Raw genomic sequence first — 18,580 nt, forward strand, 5'->3', positions numbered from 1 at the left:
TGGGGTGGAGGGGCACCTGGGAAGGGGACGAGCCCAGGGGACTGGGAGGGGGTGGTGCTCTAGGATTGCATTTCCAGAAGCTTGGCCATGAGAACAGGAGGCAGGGCACCAGCCCAGGGCAGGGGCAGGATTCCGATAAGAATGTGCTGCAGGCCATGGAGCCTGGGGAGGCAGAGAGGTGGTCCACAGGGTCCACAGGGCAGTGTGGCCGGGGAGGCAGGAGACGGCCTTCCCCTCCATCCCCAGCTCGCAAGGAAGAGCCAGGGTGCACCCAGGAACCTCTCCCGAGCACTTATGTATTCCCAGGGACTTCACCTCGAGACCGGTCCAGAATTACCCAAGGAGTTGGCCAAGGGGACACCAGAATGGTGGGATGGAAAAAAAAAAAAAGCAAATTAAAAACCCCACAGCATTTTAGAGTTGAGGAGTTTTAGGAACCTATGGTTGAATAAAATTAAATTGCTTTCTTAAACGCCTAAGCTTCTTGGATCCTTTTAAGCTAATGGACAACCTTAACCTCCAGGAAGTTCAAGGGGGCGCCTGGGTGGCTCAGTGGTTGAGCGTCTGCCTTTGGCTCAGGTCATGATCCCGGGGTCCTGGGATCGAGTCCCGCATTGGGCTCCCTGCATGGAGCCTGCTTCTCCTTCTGCCTGTGTCTCTGCCTCTCTCTCTCTCTGTCTCTCATGAATAAATAAGTAAATAACCAAAAAAAAAAAAAAAAAAAAAAAAAAGAAGAAGAAGAAGAAGAAGAAGAGATTCAAGAATTCTGAGTTTTCGGTCTCAGGGGCCACAGGTCTTGGTGCCCTGGAGCATCTGCCAAAAGCTGTGTTTCCCAGAATGCACTCTGGGAAATGATGCTCTCATGTACTCATCAGGACATGAGGGTTCAGCCCGTAGGAGGGGGGAACATTCCCATTTGTTTTTGCCAATCCTTGCTCAAAGCAAATGAAGGATTAAATTATTCAGTAGAATCTGCCGGATTCTCTCCTCTGTGGCACGTTCTAACAGCATCTACTAAGTTTACTGACGTTCTCCCAGCACACAGTTAAATAAAGGTCCTTCAGCTGAAAAGCACTCATGGTACGTTTCTCGAAACACTTGCTTAACTGATTTGGGCTGGGGCATCTTTAAAAAACCAACTTCATGCACTAAGATGATACTTTCAAAGAACTGATGGTGGTTCGTACACTTCTAGGCCTGCTCTGCTGTGATGGGCACTGGCCCTGGGCATTCCTCAGGCAGACAGCACTTCACAGACTGACTCATGCTCTGGTTTCTTTCTTTCTTTTTTTTAAGATTTTATTTATTTATTCGTGAGAGACACACACACACAGAGAGAGAGAAGCAGAGACTTAGGCAGAGAGAAAAGCAGGCTCCATGCAGGGAGCCTGACGTGGGACTCGATCCTGGGTCTCCAGTATCATGCCCTGATCTGAAGTCAGGCGCTTAACCGCTGAGCCATCCAGGCATCCCCATGCTCTGGTTTCTAAATAACTGAATTCTTTTTTTTTTTTAAGATTTTATTTATTTATTCATGAGAGACACAGAGAGAGAGAGAGAGAGAGAGAGAGGCAGAGACACAGGCAGAGGGAGAAGCAGGCTCCATGCAGGGAGCCCAACGGGGGACTCGATCCCGGGACTCCAGGATCACGACCTGAGATGAAGGCAGAGCTCAACCACTGAGCCACCCAGGGATCCCCTCTGTGATACATTTTTTTTTTATTTTTATTTTTTTAAAGATTTTTTTTTATTTGTTCATGAGAGACACACAGAGAGAGGCAAAGACACAGGCAGAGGGAGAAGCAGGCTCCATGCAGGGAGCCTGATGTGGGACTCGATCCCAGGACCCCAGGATCACACAAAGAACTGAATTCTTTGAAGAAAACTGTCCTTCACATAAAATGTCAAGACAGAGGATGGTTAAAATGAAGAGTCAGAATGACACAATCTTAATTGGGGAAATGGTCAAGTGAGAATATGCAAAAAGAAATGAACAAGGGAGGAGGAGGGTGTGGAGGAAAAAAGGGGGGGAGGGAGGACGGGGAGCAGATCTGCAGTGAGGCATGCAGGGCACAGCGGGAATGCAGGGGGAGAGGCTCAAGCACTTACTGAGTGTCCTCTGTGTGTCTGGGAAGGGCAGGTGGAGGTGTTAGAATAATAATATTTTCCAAAGTCACAAGCAAGGTCATTTGACAGGAATTTTAAGAAATAAGAACCCCCGGGGGGGGGAGTGCCTGGCTGGCTCAGTCCACAGAGTGGGCAACTCTTGATTTTGGGGTCGTGTGTTTGAGCCTCAGGCTGGGTGTAGAGATTACTTAAAAATAAAATCTTAAAAAAAAAGATGGGGGGACACCTGGGTGGCTCAGTTGAGCATCTGCCTTTGGCTCAGGTCATAATCCCGGGGTCCTGGGATCGAGTCCTGCATCAGACTCACAGCAGGGAGACTGCTTCTCCCTTTGCCTGTGTCTCTGCCTCTCTCTCTCTGTGTCTCTTATGAATAAGTAAAATCTTAAAAAAAAAAAAAAAAAAAAAAAAAAGTGCGTTGGGAGCACCTGGGTGGCTCAACTGGTTAAGTGTCTGCCTTCAGCTCAGGTCATGATCTCAGGGTCCTGGGATCAAGCCCTGTGTTGTTCTTCCTGCTTAGGAGGGAGAAGCAGACTCATGCTTACTCTCTGCTATCTTTCAAAAAAAAAAAATCTTTGAAGGAAGGAAAGAAAGAACGAATGAAGCACTTGACTCCCCTAAAACTATGACCCACGATTGGACAAGACTATGAGGAGGCAAGATTGAGTTCGGGCTCCCTGGAGACCTCGATTCTAACCGTAAAAATCTATAAGGAAGATGACTTGCAAACTGAATGATCAGGAAAGGGCTCTGAGCGCCAGGATGTGAAGGTGGACTGGAAAAAACCAGAGGTGAGAGTTTCCACCCACTACGTGCTTCCCCTACGTTTCTGCAGGCACCCAACCCCAGGCCTGGGTTGTTCTGGACCACACATCTGATAGCGTGGCACCTGGCACCAACAGCTCAGTTCACCTTGAACCCCACTAAGCCGGCTCTCCGCCAACTCATCAGATACCCGCATAGGATAGCGATTCCGAGATTGTGCTAGCAAACTGAGAGGTTCAGTGGGGGAAAGAATGAGGAAGAAACATGGTATTCACCACTGGCCCAGTCAGCTGCAACTCCTTGGCTGACCTGTCAGGCTACCTCGGCTTGATCACCCTTCGAGCAACATCCAGTCCGGACCTGTTACGCAGAGGCCACATTCCTGTCCAGATTGGCAGTGTTTCCATTTTAATTCAGCCCAATTATCATGATTTTAGTATCTTCTGCTTCCAGACAGAAAGCCCTAAGCTTAACACTCGATAGCTTGAAATTATGCCCAGAAATCCACAGCAAGTTCTGGTCATCCTAAATGTTGCATACAGAGAAACCGAGGATAGCAAACAGCGTACATGGGTCGACGGCCTGCCAGGTGTCGGAGCCCACTGCAGGCTGAGGCCTGTCTGGACACGTGCCCTTGCCCAGGGAAAAGCTCCCCACACAGGAGAGCTGGAGAGCTGGAGAGCAACAGCCTCCGGCCCTAGCAGGAGGAATCATCCCCTAAGAGGCATTTCACACCTGTTGCTCTTCCTACAGGTGAAAACGGTTTGAAGAAGAAAAAAAATTAAAAAAAAAAAACAAAAACAACCCTCACATCAACCAAGGAGCAGAAGCCAGGAGGAAAGATGAGGGAAGCAGGGAGTGACACAAGGTAAGCAGACTTTGGGGGGACTTGAGAGGACACAGGGGGTAGTGACGGGGACCTTGGAGAAGAATAACCAGAGGTTACTCTGCCCAAGGCTGTGGAGGCAGCATCCAGAGAGTAAGAAGCAATAATTTACTGGAAATATCTGTAAATGAGAAACTGAAGTTGGTTTGCTGGAATTTGACGACCAGTGGAAGAAACATTTTCAACCTGAGATCTGGGGCCCAAGCAGGAAAGGATCGGCTCCCTGGGGGAGCGGGGAGCTACAGGAAAAGCCTACGTGTGCTTGCCAGGGTGGGAGAAGCAGCAGAAAATAAAACAGAAAAGCCACAGGGGAGAGAGCTTCATCGGCCCCAATGACAGACTGGCTCGGGCTATTTTTAGCATTGAGAGCATGTGACGGAGTCCACGTGGCACACAGAGCCTGAAACGGTTGCTGTCCGGCCCCTGGTCCAGACACAGCCTGGAAGCCCCCCGATTCTGGGCAGGTGGCGCTGTCTGCTGCATGTATGACAGGCCCCTCATAGCAGGCGGAGCCCAAACCATCTCAGGGTCACAAGTGGCTGAGCAAAAGACATGGTGACTCTAAGCATCCTGGGTGCAGCAACTAGCAAATTCCAAATCAGCAACAACCTGAATTTGCCAATTCGTCTAAACGTGCAACTCCCCACTTCCCATCCTCCGGGTGGACCTCGTCAGGTGGGTCAAGCAGCCCAGCAGGCTGAGGGCGACGAGCGACCAGTTCTCCCAGCAGAAGGGAGACGCCCCCTGGACCATCTAAGTGGACCGGCCATCCTGTGCACCTGTTGCCACCACCCCACGGGGACGGACCCGGACAGGACCCAGCAGCCAGCCCCAGGGAGGTTACCTTTCCGGGGTGGCTCCCGCTGCTCCTCTGCCTCTCTGTTGACTCGGTTCTGTTCTGGCTCAACTGCAGGGCCTTGGTCTTCCAGCTCATCTTCTGTTTCATCATCACTGTAGGGAACCACCTCGTCATTGGGCTGAGAATCCTCCTCAAAGGTCGTCTCTGAGTCTCTTTCTGAATTCATGCTGCTGGCAAACTGGAGGCACCTGGCTTATAGTAAAGAGAAACCAGGGTGAATTATGACTCATGCCCAGTGTTTGGCTTAATTCTGTCTGCATCCTGTTACGATGCCCTTTTAACAGAACATCATCTCGCTCACAAGCAAATACGTCCTGAAAAGTGACCCAAAGGTTCAAATCATCACGCAAATATGAACAAAACCATTCATTAGTGATTAAATGCTTTGGTGAGAATTAACAACAACAAAAATGTAGCTGCAAACTCTTTCCTAAAAGCACGTGCAAATTTAAGCTAGTATTTCAAATTGTGGGTCTCTACCCAGCAAAATAAATTTAACTCATAACCAACATTAAAGTAACATGAAACAGCCGAGAAAATATCAGCGTACAGCAGGCATCCCGAGAGTCAGAATTCCTTGCTGAAACCGTTTGACAAAACCAACACATACACACATTTATTTGCAGTGTGGGTCTTAATGCAATTGCATCTCTCACTGTGGGTTGTCGGCAAAGTTTGAGAAACACCGCCGTAGGATACCTGGTTTCTGCTAATGCTGATATTCTGAGACTTTATTCTGTAATACATTTTATTTTTTTTTTAAGATTTTATTTATTTATTCATGAGAGACACAAGGAGAGAGAGAGGCAGAGACACAGGCAGAGGGAGAAGCAGGCTCCATGCAGGGAGCCCGACGTGGGACTCGATCCCGGGACTCTAGGATCATGCCCTGGGCCGAAGGCAGGCACCAAACCACTGAGCCACCCAGGGATCCCCTCTGTGATACATTTTATTTTTTTATTTTTATTTTTTTAAAGATTTTTTTTTTATTTGTTCATGAGAGACACACAGAGAGAGGCAAAGACACAGGCAGAGGGAGAAGCAGGCTCCATGCAGGGAGTCCGATGTGGGACTCGATCCCAGGACCCCAGGATCACACCCTGGGCTGAAGGCAGGCTCTCAACTGCTGAGCTACCCAGGTGTCCCTGTGACACATTTTAAATATAAGTTTAGGTCCTCACATTTTACTAAGGACTTCCTGGAAGCCCTCCCTAACCTCTCTTCCCACCTACCACCACCCACACCCTGTAATGTAGGCTTTGTGTGCACACCACTGTTTAAAGTGACTGCAGAAGTGACAAGCACAACCTTAGTTATATAAGGAAAATATTTACACAAAGACCACGGGTTACACGAAGACAGACATACAGCCTGGCATTATTTACCTAAGCATCACACTGCTGTGTGCTTGACATTGTTAAAAATAGCAGCTCACATTTATTTAGTGTTAACTGCACACCAGGCCCTGCATAAAATGCTAAGAGGCAGTGGCTCCTTGAAACTTCCCACACTACCCCGCTGAAGGTATTATTGTCATTCCTGCTCTACAGAGGAGAAAACCAAGACTCTTTGAATAACTTGTGCAGTGATTATTAAAAATTTGCAGCAAAGGGGCTCCTGGCCGGCTGAACAGGGAGGGCATGCGACCCTTGATCTCAGGGTCATGGGTTCAAGCCCCAGGTTGGGCGTCTAGCTTACTTAAAAAAAAATTTGCAGCAAAAACAATTGCTTTCCTAGGAGAGATCTTCTATATCCTACAGTTTCTTATATGTTTTAATCAAGTCTCAGTTGCCTTGCGTGGAACCACTTGGCTGATTGCATGCGTCGTACCAAATCTAGCATCTTCGACATTTAAATTTGTACAGCCATAACTGAACATGTAGGAAATACTTAATATTTATAGGAGAGGTTTGCTTAAAACAGTAAAACTCAGAAGCAACCTGCGTATCCAGTGATTGGCAACTGTGTAAATAAATTGTGATACCCTCCTATTATGGGACAGTGCACAATTTAGATCATGATTGGAAGAGTTTTTTTTTTTTTAAGATTTATTTATTTGAGAGAGAGAGAGAGAGAGAGAGCATGTATGTGCAGAGCAGGACGGGCAGGGGGAGAGAGAATCTCAAGCAGACTCCCGGCTGAGCATGGAGCCCAGCGTGGGCCTCAATCCTACAACCGTGAGATCATGCCCAAGGCAGAAACCAAGAGTCAGATGCTTAACTGACTTGCCACTTAGGTGCCCCGATCAGAAGAATTTTTAACGACATCACAAAAGTCCACATGTGGTAAGTTAAAAGGTGAGTTAACAATCCATATGTATAAAATAGTCTCGGTTACTCACACATTTAGTCATTTTCCAAAATGTCAACAATTGCCAGGCATCACGTGTGCAAAGTGCTCGATTCAGCACTTAGCCTCCAGCAAGTAGCAAGTACGCAATACAGTCCTTCCAGTACAGTAAGTACACACACGTGAAGTCATTGTTGCTGACATGATCTCCATAATTAGAAATAATGTTATTTATAATAACAAATGGAAGGGCGTGGGGGATTTTTCCCTTTTAGATTTTTCCATCTCCCGAAATCTCTTCTAAAATGTACCTACCCCCAACCAGGAGGTAAAATATTAGACTATTACATGACCAGACTTAAGCATAGGCAAATTCCGTTTTAAAACCTTTTAATTGCAGAGTAAAACATTTTCCTGCTTTCCCAATTTTCTGTGGGCTAGTGAATAACTATTTCTTGGAGTTTAATACGTGTTTCATTGGCCTTATTTGTGGTTTTTGTAATATCCTGCCACCATTATTTAAATTTAATACATTCTCTTTAAAATTCCCAGACCCCTAAAGGCAAAACTTTCACCAGCAACCTTTCAGAACAAAAGTAATGAAACTGGTTACCATTTATTGAGCACCTGCTGTGTGTCAAATAGGACCACTGGGTGGGAGAGATAATATTAGTTCATTTTACGGAGAAGGGCTCTCAGGCTCAGCTGCTACGTAGCAGAAGTTAGGACCTAACCTCTCCATCATAGGGACGTATACAATATTAACAAGTCTGGAAGCACCATATAGGAGCAGCTTTTTATTATTATATTACGTAACATAAAATAAGCCACTGTGACCATTTTTAGGTGCCCAGGCCAAGAGCATTAAGTGTATCCTAGACACATTCTGTAAGAGATCATTTCCTCCTCCTCATTATTATTGCCAAGTGTGTCCATGCTGATGTCCCACATTCAGACAGGATTCAGTCCTTCGAGGTTGAAGGACAAGCAGACAAAGGGGAATGGATTCAACAACCACAAGGATGTGATCCAGAATAAGCAAGGCGTTGCATAACCAGCCACCTCAGCATGGGAACATCCACCCCAGGCCAGATGGCGTGGGCTGCTTGGAAGGCAGAGCTCTGAGCTGAGTGGAAGTTCTCTGCGGTGTGTGTGTGATGCAGACATGCATGGGAATGGTTTAGCTCATCACCTTACCACTACCAAAGAAAAATTAGGAAGAAATAATTCCCTTGAAGCCCTCAGTGACATAAGCAGCTCTCTGGGTGGAAACCATGACACCTCTAAGGCAGGCACTACCTAGAAGATGAATTTGGAAATGTTGTAACGTCTCTTACCAGCGCAGCCACACATGGCAGCCATGTGTGCTCTTGCTCAACCTTCATTAAGCGCCTGCATGGTGCAGACTAGCACACCTAGTACTGGAAACAGACCCTCTGGAGGCTTCCAGGTTATTCACGGGGTACAGGTAAGTACATTGGGCATTAGAGCCACAAGACATAGCAAGGCCAGTCACTTCCACTGCAACACACACGTCCAATCCATTCCCTCCTCTCCGTCTCCATGGCCGCCACCCCTTTTTCAGATTGCCATCATCTCTCTCCTGCAACGCTGCAAGAGGACACTAACTGGACTTCCCGTGATCAACTTCCACACACCCCCAGCGTCACGGCACTCTCCTATGTGTTATGGACAGAGCTGTGTCCCCTTAAAACAAAAAAATCACAGGTTGAGGCCCCAACCACCAATGTGACATGGGAGACAGGGCCTCTAAGAAGGTAATAATGGCTGACCAATTTTATAAGGGCGGGACCCTATTCCGACAGGTCTGGTGTCCTCATAAGACAAGAAAGAGATATCCGAGAGCTCTCTTTCCATGTGTGCATGGAGGAAAAGCCACAGCAAGATGGTGGCCAACTACAAGCCAAGAAGAGAGGCCCTACCAGAAACCGATCCTGCTGGCCCCTCAATCTTGGACTTCCAGCTTTTGGAAATGTGAGCAAATAAATGCCTGGGTGGCTCAGTCAATTAAGTGTCTCCCTTCAGCTCAGGTCATGATCCCAGGGTCCTGGGATCGAGCCCCGTGTCAGGCTCCCTGCTCACCGGGGAGCCTGCCTACTTCCTCTCCTGCTCCCCCTGCTTGTGCTCTCTCTCTCTCTGTCAAATAAATAAATAAAATCTTTAAAAAATAATAACAAATGCTTGTGGTTTAAGCCAGCCAGCCTGTGGTACTTTGCTATGGCAGTCCAAGCAGATTAATACACAATGGTTTCCTACTATAAAGTAAATCCAAACTTTGCCCCAAGTCTGAGAGGTCTGCACACTTCTAACTTCCTTCTTGCTCACTAATCCTCAGCCCCATGGCCCTGCTTTCATCTTAAGCAAGTGCGGGCTTTCCCACCTCAGGGCCTTTGCACATGCTCTTCCTACTGCCTGAAATGCTCTTCTCCCACTTGTCTGCATGCCTACTATTTCTCATTCTTTAGATCAACTCAACTTCAAGAGCCACTTCCACTGATGCTATTGAAGAAGCATCTGCCCTCTTCATCCTGCTACCACTAGCCTCTCAAACACCTCTCTCTCTTCCTGGCGCTTACCACAGTTTTTAAATATGCATTTGCTTTTCCTTATCTGTCCTCTGCCTCTCGCACCAGGCCACAAGCTGCACAAGAACAGAGTCCCATCTGTGTGAATACTCCGTGCCTATCGTCCGGTTGCCACACAAAGATCTGGGGAAGGAACAGATTAACTTTCGGTAAGGCCCTCAAGGACATCTCAGCCATCTCTCCACAGTTCCTCCCCAGCACGCACTGAAAGGCTTCAGACAGCTGCTGGATGAAGGAGGAGAGCTTTGACAGCAATGGTAACAGAACAGGAACTGCCCCGTGCAGAAGCTGCACACCCTGGAGACTCTTCAGGAGTCTCACTGTTCAAGCCCATCCAGAACTTACTGCCTGAGATTTTACTACATACACAGAACTAAAGCAGCCCGAGGTAAGGTAGTGGAGTATGGATGGGAAGCCCCGATCTTCTGTGTTTATCATTATGACCCCAGCATCTGGCAAGTGTCTGCCACACAGGAGGCGCTTCTGCCTCTGTCCTGAGGGGGCTCACAGCAACCGACAGCCTGCAGGCCAGACTCAGCCGGCCACCTGTTTTTATAAATCCAGTTTTTTTTTTAAGATTTATGTATTTATTTATTTATTTATGAGAGAGAGGCAGAGACACAGGAGGAGGGAGAAGCAGGCTCCATCCAGGGAGCCCGACGTGGGACTCGATCCCGGGACTCCAGGATCACATCCTGGGCCAAAGGCAGGCGCTAAACCGCTGAGCCACCCAGGGATCCCTATAAATCCAGTTTTATTAGAACACCACCTTGTTCGTTCCTTTACATACCGTCTAGGCTGCTTTGACCCCACGGTGGAGTTGGATGGTTACGATGGACCCCACAGGGCCTCAGAGTCTAAAATGTTTACTATCTGGCTCTTTACTGAAAAAGTCTGTTGACTCCTGGACTAAAACAAAAGATAATAAGAGTCAGCAGCAATGTGTGGTCAATGTCAAAGGCCCACAACCAGAGGATATCCGTATCGCCCTGGGTAAACCATGCAGGCTTTGGGGACACGGGGTAAACCACCAGGTGTGGTGGTCGAACAACATCCCTAACAGAGGTGTCCTATTGATCGGGGATGGTAGTGTCTCAGGTGCTGCCAGCTGTGGGACTGCAGAGGACACACGCCTGCCCATGCCCGTGGGACGACACGCCACCATCTCCCTCGGCCCGGGAGGAAGCGGTGCACCCAGTGCGGGACTTTGTCATGATTCCATGTGCTTACAATCATGGTGTCCAAGCCAATGTGACCAGGTGTTAGAGCATGAAGGCAAAAGATTGATCACAATTCTTTTTTTTTTTTTTTAAAGATTTTATTTATTGATCCATGAGAGATGCAGAGCCCGATGCGGGACTCGATCCCAGACCCTGGAGGTCATGACCTGAGCTGAAGTCATATGCTCAACCACTGAGCCACCCAGGTGCCCCATCATTACTCTTTTTCATTCCAGGACTTCTCTGGTCACATGATTGTTAGAAAACAGTCTTATTCAGCTTCTGGTTAAGCTGAGAAGCAATATGGTTTATTTGAAAGAATATGGGTCTGGATTCAAATCCCAGGTCTACTAGTCACTAATTTATGACTTGGGTGGGTTATTTAACATTTTGGAAGCTTATTTCTCCCATCCTTTAAAGAAGAGAAAGGGGTGGGGGGTAGCTACGTTCAGATACTGTGAGGGTTTGTCTAGATCCCTCCTGGTTGTAAAGGCCCCAGCCGCAGCCCAGCAGCCCTGTGGACGCAGATACAGGTATGCGAGCTGGTTTCCACTGGGTTCTTTTCAGAGTCCTTAAGAGGCAGGGATTTGCACAACAAAGACTCAAAGACTATCCCCACCACAGAGGAGGACTCTTCAGCCCCCTCCTCCTCCTCCCCAGCCACCTGCTCCTCCCAAGGAAGGGGCCTTGATACCACAGAGCTCAGAGCCTGCAGCCCTAAGGGAGGTTATGTTACTCTGCTACCTGAGTTTGAAGTTCAGCATAGTGTGTGGGTTGTTTCCTCCTTACCACCTCTGTGAGAGCAACAGCCAGGAGGGGCCCTGCCTTCTGGCAACAGTCCTCCTCTCTCCCTGTTCTGTCCCTGACCAGACAGCTGTCTGGTTAGCAGACTCCAGACTTTCCTGCAGGTCTGCCTAAAAACGAGTGCCGGGTACAGGGAGAGGGGAGCAGTAGGAACCGAGAGGCATCATTTATACCCGAGCTTGATTTGGGTCTTTTCCTGCTCTGAATAAAGTGGGGCTTCATTTTCCATACTGTTCATTCAGCCCTCTTGGTCATAAACCGAACGGGTAAAGAACAGTTTCCAAACATGAACCCTAACGCCCATCATTTGTCACCTTTATAGACCTAGCTACCAACTACCTACAAAGACAATGAATGAATGATACCCTCTTTCCTTTGTGGGGGAGGCAGTAAGGGAAAGAGAGAAAGGGAGCCCAGGTAAAAAGAATTCTTTCTGCCCTTGTGATTAAAGTCTGAAGTCAGTAATAATAAAAGCACAAAGTTTTGCTATCACAAGGTTTCTAGATTTCAATGAAGGAAAGCCAGGGACAAAAAGCTGAGTTTTGTCATGGCTCGGGTGGGATCTGTGTGCAGACACAAAGGGAACTCAGAGGCTGGCAAAGGCCAAAGGTCCCCAGTCAATGACAGCTTTGTTTCAGGACTTGATTCATCTCCAGCTTAGAAAGGAAGATTCACAAAATTCATTTTTGTTCATTTTACATCATTGGTTTCATGGCTCTTAAAGCCCTCAATAAGAAAGGGTATTTCTAACATGTGTTTTTCCTCATTTCCTTTGCCTATTATTATCTTTTAAATATTTTATTTATTTATTCATGAGAGACACAGAGAGAGAGAGGCAGAGACACAGGCAGAGGGAGAGGCAGGCTCCCCGTGGAGAGCCCGATGCGGGACTTGATCCCAGGACCTTGGGGTCACAACCTGGGCCAAAGGCAGATGCTCAATGACTGAGCCACCCAGGTGCCCCTCCTTTGCCTCTTAATATTATTACTATGGCTGTTGTTGTTGATAATGCAAAGTATTTAACATGATATAATAAATTTGTGCATTAGATTTCTTTTTTTTTTTAAGATTTTATTTATTTATTCATGAGAGGCAGAGAGGGAGAGAGGCAGAGACACAGGCAGAGGGAGAAGCAGGCTCCATGCATGGAGCCCGATGTGGGACTCGATCCCGGGGCTAAAGGCAGCGCTAAACCACAGAGCCATCCAGGGATCCCATGCATTAGGATTCTATGTGTCCTATACTAGGCATGTTTTTATTATATGTTCTATACTAAATATAATAAAGTACAGCTCCAGCCGGAGAATCCATGATGCTATCAGTGATGCCACTACCTGGTATTCTTGCTCTTGTGTAACTCTCTCCCCATGAGAGTGGGCTGGACTTAATATCTTGCTTTTCTTCCCTCCTCCCCCCATAATACCTTGCTTTTCACCAACCTAATATGACAGAGGTAATGGGATGTTTTATCCATGATTAGGTTACAAGAGGCTATGACTTCCTTCCAGCCAGCCAGCTTGCTCCCCTTCCTGGCTTTGATGAGGCAGCTGTCCTATGGAGGGAGGGGCTCCCATGGCAAGAAACTGAGTGGCTTTCCAGCCAACAGTCAACAAGGAACTGGGGTCTTCAGACCAACAACCCTCAAGGAAATGAATTTTGGATATGTACAGCATGGTGACTAGTTACCAATACATACTGTATATCTGAAAGTTACTCAGAGTAGATCTTAAAAGTTAGCACAAGAGAAAAAAAATTCTAAGTATATGAGGGCGATGAATGTTAACTAAGCTTACAGTGGTGATCATTTTACAATATATGCATATATCACATCATTATATTGTACACCTTAAACCAATACAATGTTACATGTTAATTATATCTCAGTGAAACTGCAAAATAAATTTTTTTAAGGTGGGGAAAGGAAATGAATTTTGCCAACAACCACGTGAACTTGGAAGTGGATCCTTCCTCAGTCCGGCCTTCAGATGACACCCCAGCCTGGGCTAATGTCTTACTTGCAGCCTTGTGAGAGACGCCAGAACAGAGGACACTGTTAAGTGGTGCTGGATTCTTCACCCATAAAAACTGGGAACTAGAGCAGCCCAGTGGCTCAGTGGTTTAGCACCACCTTCACCCCAGGGTGTGATCCTGGAGTCCCAGGATCAAGTCCCACGTTGGGCCCCCTGCATGGAATGGAGCCTGCTTCTCCCTCTGCCTCTGTCTCTGCCCCTCTCTCTCTCTTTCTCTGTGTCTCTCATGAATAAATAAATAAAAATCTTTAAAAAAACAAACAAACTGGGAACTGACAAACATGTGTTGCTTTGAGCTGCGGCATTTTGGAGTAGTTTGTAAGGACAGAGAACTAACACACATGTTATTAATTATGAATAATAATGATTCTGTGGCAAGATTATCTCCAAGTTATTTTGAAGAAAAGTCCAATCTAAGAGGCAGCAGAAATCTTCTCTGTAATCCTAGTGAGTCCAGATACCTGTCACACCCTGCTTGGAATCTGCCCAATACTCTGCAGAGTAAATCCAAGAGTTGTAATTAGACAATCTCATAAAGCAATAGTAATAAAACATATCTAAGATCTAGATTAAATTTAAACTTTACTCAGTTACCGAAACATGACTCTACTGCCCCTAGGACAAACAGGGTTATATTTTTTATTTCCTCCTAAACCGAAACCTAGGAAGCCTAGAAGCCTTCGCTAACTCCCATAAAACTAAGGATGTCACCATTGTGGTGACAATCAGCCAAGACCTTTCCTCAGGACAGAAAAGGCTGGGTCACAGCTTCCTCCTCGGCTCCTCTGATGGCCCACCACAAAGGAAGCCAGCGACCACGTCGTGCCATACAACTCTGATGGCTACTGTTGAGAGGTGCAGGGAAAGCCCAACACTCTGACTTCGCAGAGCAGGGCAGGTTCCTCATCGTCCTGGTGAAACAGAAAGGATTTCTTGGTGCTATGGTCCCAACTCTCTATGAGCTCCCCAACATCGTCTAGCAAGGACGATGACTTCTTGTTAATAAGAAGCATCCCCTGGGATCCCTGGGTGGCTCAGCGGTTGAGCGTCTGCCTTGGGCCCAGGGTGTGACCCCGGAGTCCCGGGATTGAGTCCCACATCGGGCTCCCTGTAGGGAGCCTGCTTCTCCCTCTGCCTGTGTCTCTGCCTCTCTGTGTGTCTCTCATGAATAAATAAATAAAATCTTAAAAAAAAAAACCTTTAAAAAAAATAAAAGAAGCATTCCCTTACAGATCACTAGGCATCTTTCACACTTTTCGCCTCTCACAATCGTCGTGCACTTATTCTGAGACACGTAGCCAGGCACTGTCGTTGCCATGCTACCAAAGAGAAAAGAGGGGCGTTGAAGCCCCAGGTTATTCAGCTTGGTAACGTCAGGTTGGATCCAAGCCCTCCGACTGCAGAGCCGAGGGTGTGCTATGTGGATTGTGCGATACAGTCAACACGTGTGGAGTCGGACTGGAAGCACCTGTGCCTGCTTCCCTGCTACAAGCATCCGCTGCTTTCTCCTGCCACACACCAGCTTAGAGCATCATCAGTCCTGAGAAAAACCAAAGCGCAAGAAATGGGGGATCTGGCAAGCAAAATAAAGCAAACTTCGTGATCTACAGATGGATCTACCCTAGGCTGAGGAGTGGGGAGACTTTACACGCTCCCCAGTGTAGATCATGTGAGAGAGTATTTAAATCAACAATTATTTCCTCTTTGTTTTGATCTGGGAACATGAGAGTCACAGGGGTGACTGAGCCCTTGGGCTGGAGGGAGTGGGGAGACTTTCAGGAATGAGGAACAGCTGAGGTGAAGACGGAGCAGCAGGCAGTGTGAGGCACCCACCCACCCGAAAGATTTAGGGGTGCCCGAGAAGAGCTGGGGCAGGGCAGGTTGGGGTCCTCTGCCCCGGCCCACAAGGGCTTGGCCAGGCTCTCTGTCAGGGAGTGGAAGGCACCAGGAAAGGTGTCTGCAAGGAAGGAACATGATCTGCACGGTGCTTCAGGAAGATTAACCCGACAGAGGGGGTGTGTGGGTAGCCCGGAAGGTGAGAGCCAGACAGGGAGACCAGCCAGAGGTCACCCTGGACACTGAGCATCGCCCATCATGGTTTTGTCATCTGTAAAACCAAGGAGTTCGGGTCATATTACCTCTGCAGCCACATTCAGAAACACCCCTTGTGGGAACAGAGCTGAAGAGCAATACAGGCCTGAGTTAGGGTGGTGGCAAAATGTGTTCAAAATTAAGACCGGGTGGGGCTGCCATTCTTTTGTCTGGAAAACTAAGGAAAAAAGTAAACAAAAGACTAGAACTTGTTCCCATAGGATAATAATACCAGAATTCCCCCATATGTTTACTTTAGAGACTCAGCCTCAATCTACAGCATATTTTATAATAAATACTGAAAGTCACCAGGGAAAAAGCATTGTTGTTTGTGCAGTCATGCTTCATTCTCAGTTGGTGGGGACAATGGCCTTATTTTTACTTCATTACTACTGCCTCTATGATTAGGTTTAAAAAAAAAAAAAGATTTTGTTTTTTTATTCATGAGAGACACACAGAGAGAGAGGCAGAGACACAGGCAGAGGGAGAAGCAGGCTCCGTGCAGGGAGCCCGACGTGGGACTCGATCCCGGGACTCCAGGATCACACCCTGGGCTGAAGGCGGGAGCCAAATTGCTAAGCCACCCGGGGTGCCCATGATTAGGTTTTTAAGTTATATTCATGCTTGCAAAATATAAAACCATAGGGGTCTTACAATTGATAGCTGCCTGAAAGGTGAAATAAAACATAAATTTGTCGAGTTAAATTAATTTTAATGTTTGAAGAGTCACCAACCTATTGGTAAATTGGACACATTTAATGTAACGACTACACCACAGGGGCACCTGGGTGGCTCAGTCGGTTGAGCATCCAACTCTTTTTTTTTTTTTTTTTTTTGAGCATCCAACTCTTGATCTCAGTTCAGGTCTCAATCTCAGGGTTGTGCGTTCAAACCCCACGTTGGGCTCCAGGCTGGGCATGGAGCCTACTTTAAAAAAAAATAAAAAGTTAAAAGACTACACTACAGAAAGACATAAGCATCGGCATAATTTTTCAGAAATAAACATAAACCTTAAAGCTTGCAATCTACAAAGAGACAGTTTATATTCTCCCATTAAGAGTCATTAGGATTGCTTGTTTGAGTAGAAGGGGAAGTAGAAAGGGGAGATACAGGTCACTGGAATAATAAATACACAGGGAAAAGAGTACTCTTACTAGAAATCAAAGAAAGGCACACAGATGAAAACCAAGACACCATTTCATGCTTTTAGGTTAACAATATTCAATTACTACATCTGGGTGTTGGCTAAGGTTGAATCAATGAATTCTCTCTCTCTCACACTCACACACACACACACACACACACACACACTGCTGCTAGCACTGAAACTGGTACATTCCTTAGGCATGAAAACAATATAGCAACATTTTACACACCAAGAACACTAAAGAGATATTTATAACATTTGACCCAATGATCTCATTTATAGAGACTCTTCCAATATAAACAAACAAGTAAAAGAGCTATTCACACAAAAGTTTTAATTGTCATGGTAAACTATAAAAAGCAGGAACAGAAAACACCTGCAAGCCCAACGGGATAATGGTTGTATAAATTACAATTTTAGGGTGGCCCTTAAAAATGACAGCCATAGAAACATAGGAAATGTTTTCAATACAACTTTCATTCATTTTTTTAACTGAACCATTTCTTTTGTTTTTTTTTTTTTTTTTGAAGATTTTATTTATTTGAGAGAGAGAAAAATATATATATGAGCAGGGGGGAGGGGCAGAGGGAGAGGGAGAAGCAGGCTCCCCGCTGAGCAGGGAGCCACAGACATGGGGCTCCATCCAGCACCCTGGGATCATGACCCGTGCCGAAGGCAGGCGCTCAACCACTGAGCTGAGCCCTGCCCCCAAATTTCTTAAGATTTGTCATGGGGGCGAAAAATTGCATCAGGGTTATGACTATGCCCACCCACACTTCCCTTATGATCATTCTGTCTTTGCAAATGACTACAAAACCAAAAACAGCAGCATGAGAGCCAGTGGTTGGCTTCATCCAGAGATGGTGTCTGTGGTCAGAGAAGGGATGGCTTGCATGTCAGGGCAGGAAAGATGAAACCTACCATGTTTACTCCTTTGTGTCATTGTACCTTCCACATTGGTAAACACAAGATTCCACTTCTCTCCTAATGATCATGAGATGCCATGAAATCTGGTCTATGTCCATTCTCTTCCCCTAAGAGCCCTTGCTGATTTACACTACAGGTGGAAGGAGACCTCAAGCCAGTGGCCTTCATGCACTAAGGACAACAGACCTCAAAAACCCTGGGCACAGGCCCAGTGACAAAGTGATTTGCGAAGCTCTTAGTTCCTCATCCCTTGCAATCTGCATCATAAAGGTCTGGGGCTTCTACTGAAAATCTGAACCCTCATAAGACTCCTTCATGGCACTCTTTTAATATGTACATATATTTTAAATTTTCCAAATATTCATATATAAACATATGCCAAGGTTTAAGTGGGCACTATGTAGGATTGATACATCAAGTATGATTGGGGCACCTCGTGGATATTTTTCTAGACACCGTCATGGTTTCATGAATGCCTGCAACTGGTCAACAGAACCTTACTTCTCATTCCATTTGAAAGTACCTTTGCAAGTTCTGGATCCCGGAAGTCTAAGAGATGAGGGCCACATTTCATATTTAATCACTGACTCCTCTGCTGTATTTAAAGTCAGCTTAGAGGATTCAACTTAGATTACAAACTCTTCCCAGACAGCTGAATTCACACCCAAAGTTCTGGACCAAGACCATACTGCAAACATGTGGTTAATATTTTATATGTCATTTGGTAACACATTTGGCTTGAACCACCTCCAGAGTTTCCTATAGACAGTGGGTAATTTTAACGATCTGTTCTGGCTTTCAGATTTTGGACAGGTCAGTTAACAGGAGTGCC

The 18,580-nt window shown here is 46.5% G+C and overlaps 1 protein-coding gene across 2 annotated transcripts in view; it reads right to left on the reverse strand.

The window, feature by feature from the left end:
* The window catches only part of ATP8B1 (ATPase phospholipid transporting 8B1), a 131,381-nt gene that overhangs the window by 64,201 nt on the left and 48,600 nt on the right, over positions 1–18,580 (reverse strand). The window contains exon 2 of one of the 2 annotated variants that reach the window (XM_041739562.1): positions 4,620–4,826. In XM_041739562.1, coding sequence (XP_041595496.1) covers positions 4,620–4,800 — 181 coding nt within the window. In that variant the 5' untranslated portion in view covers positions 4,801–4,826. The remainder of the gene's footprint in view (positions 1–4,619; positions 4,827–18,580) is intronic. The other variant, XM_041739561.1, reaches the window with a different exon arrangement.

The sequence above is a fragment of the Vulpes lagopus genome, chromosome 24 (genome assembly GCF_018345385.1).
Source record: "Vulpes lagopus strain Blue_001 chromosome 24, ASM1834538v1, whole genome shotgun sequence".
Lineage (NCBI taxonomy): Eukaryota > Metazoa > Chordata > Mammalia > Carnivora > Canidae > Vulpes > Vulpes lagopus.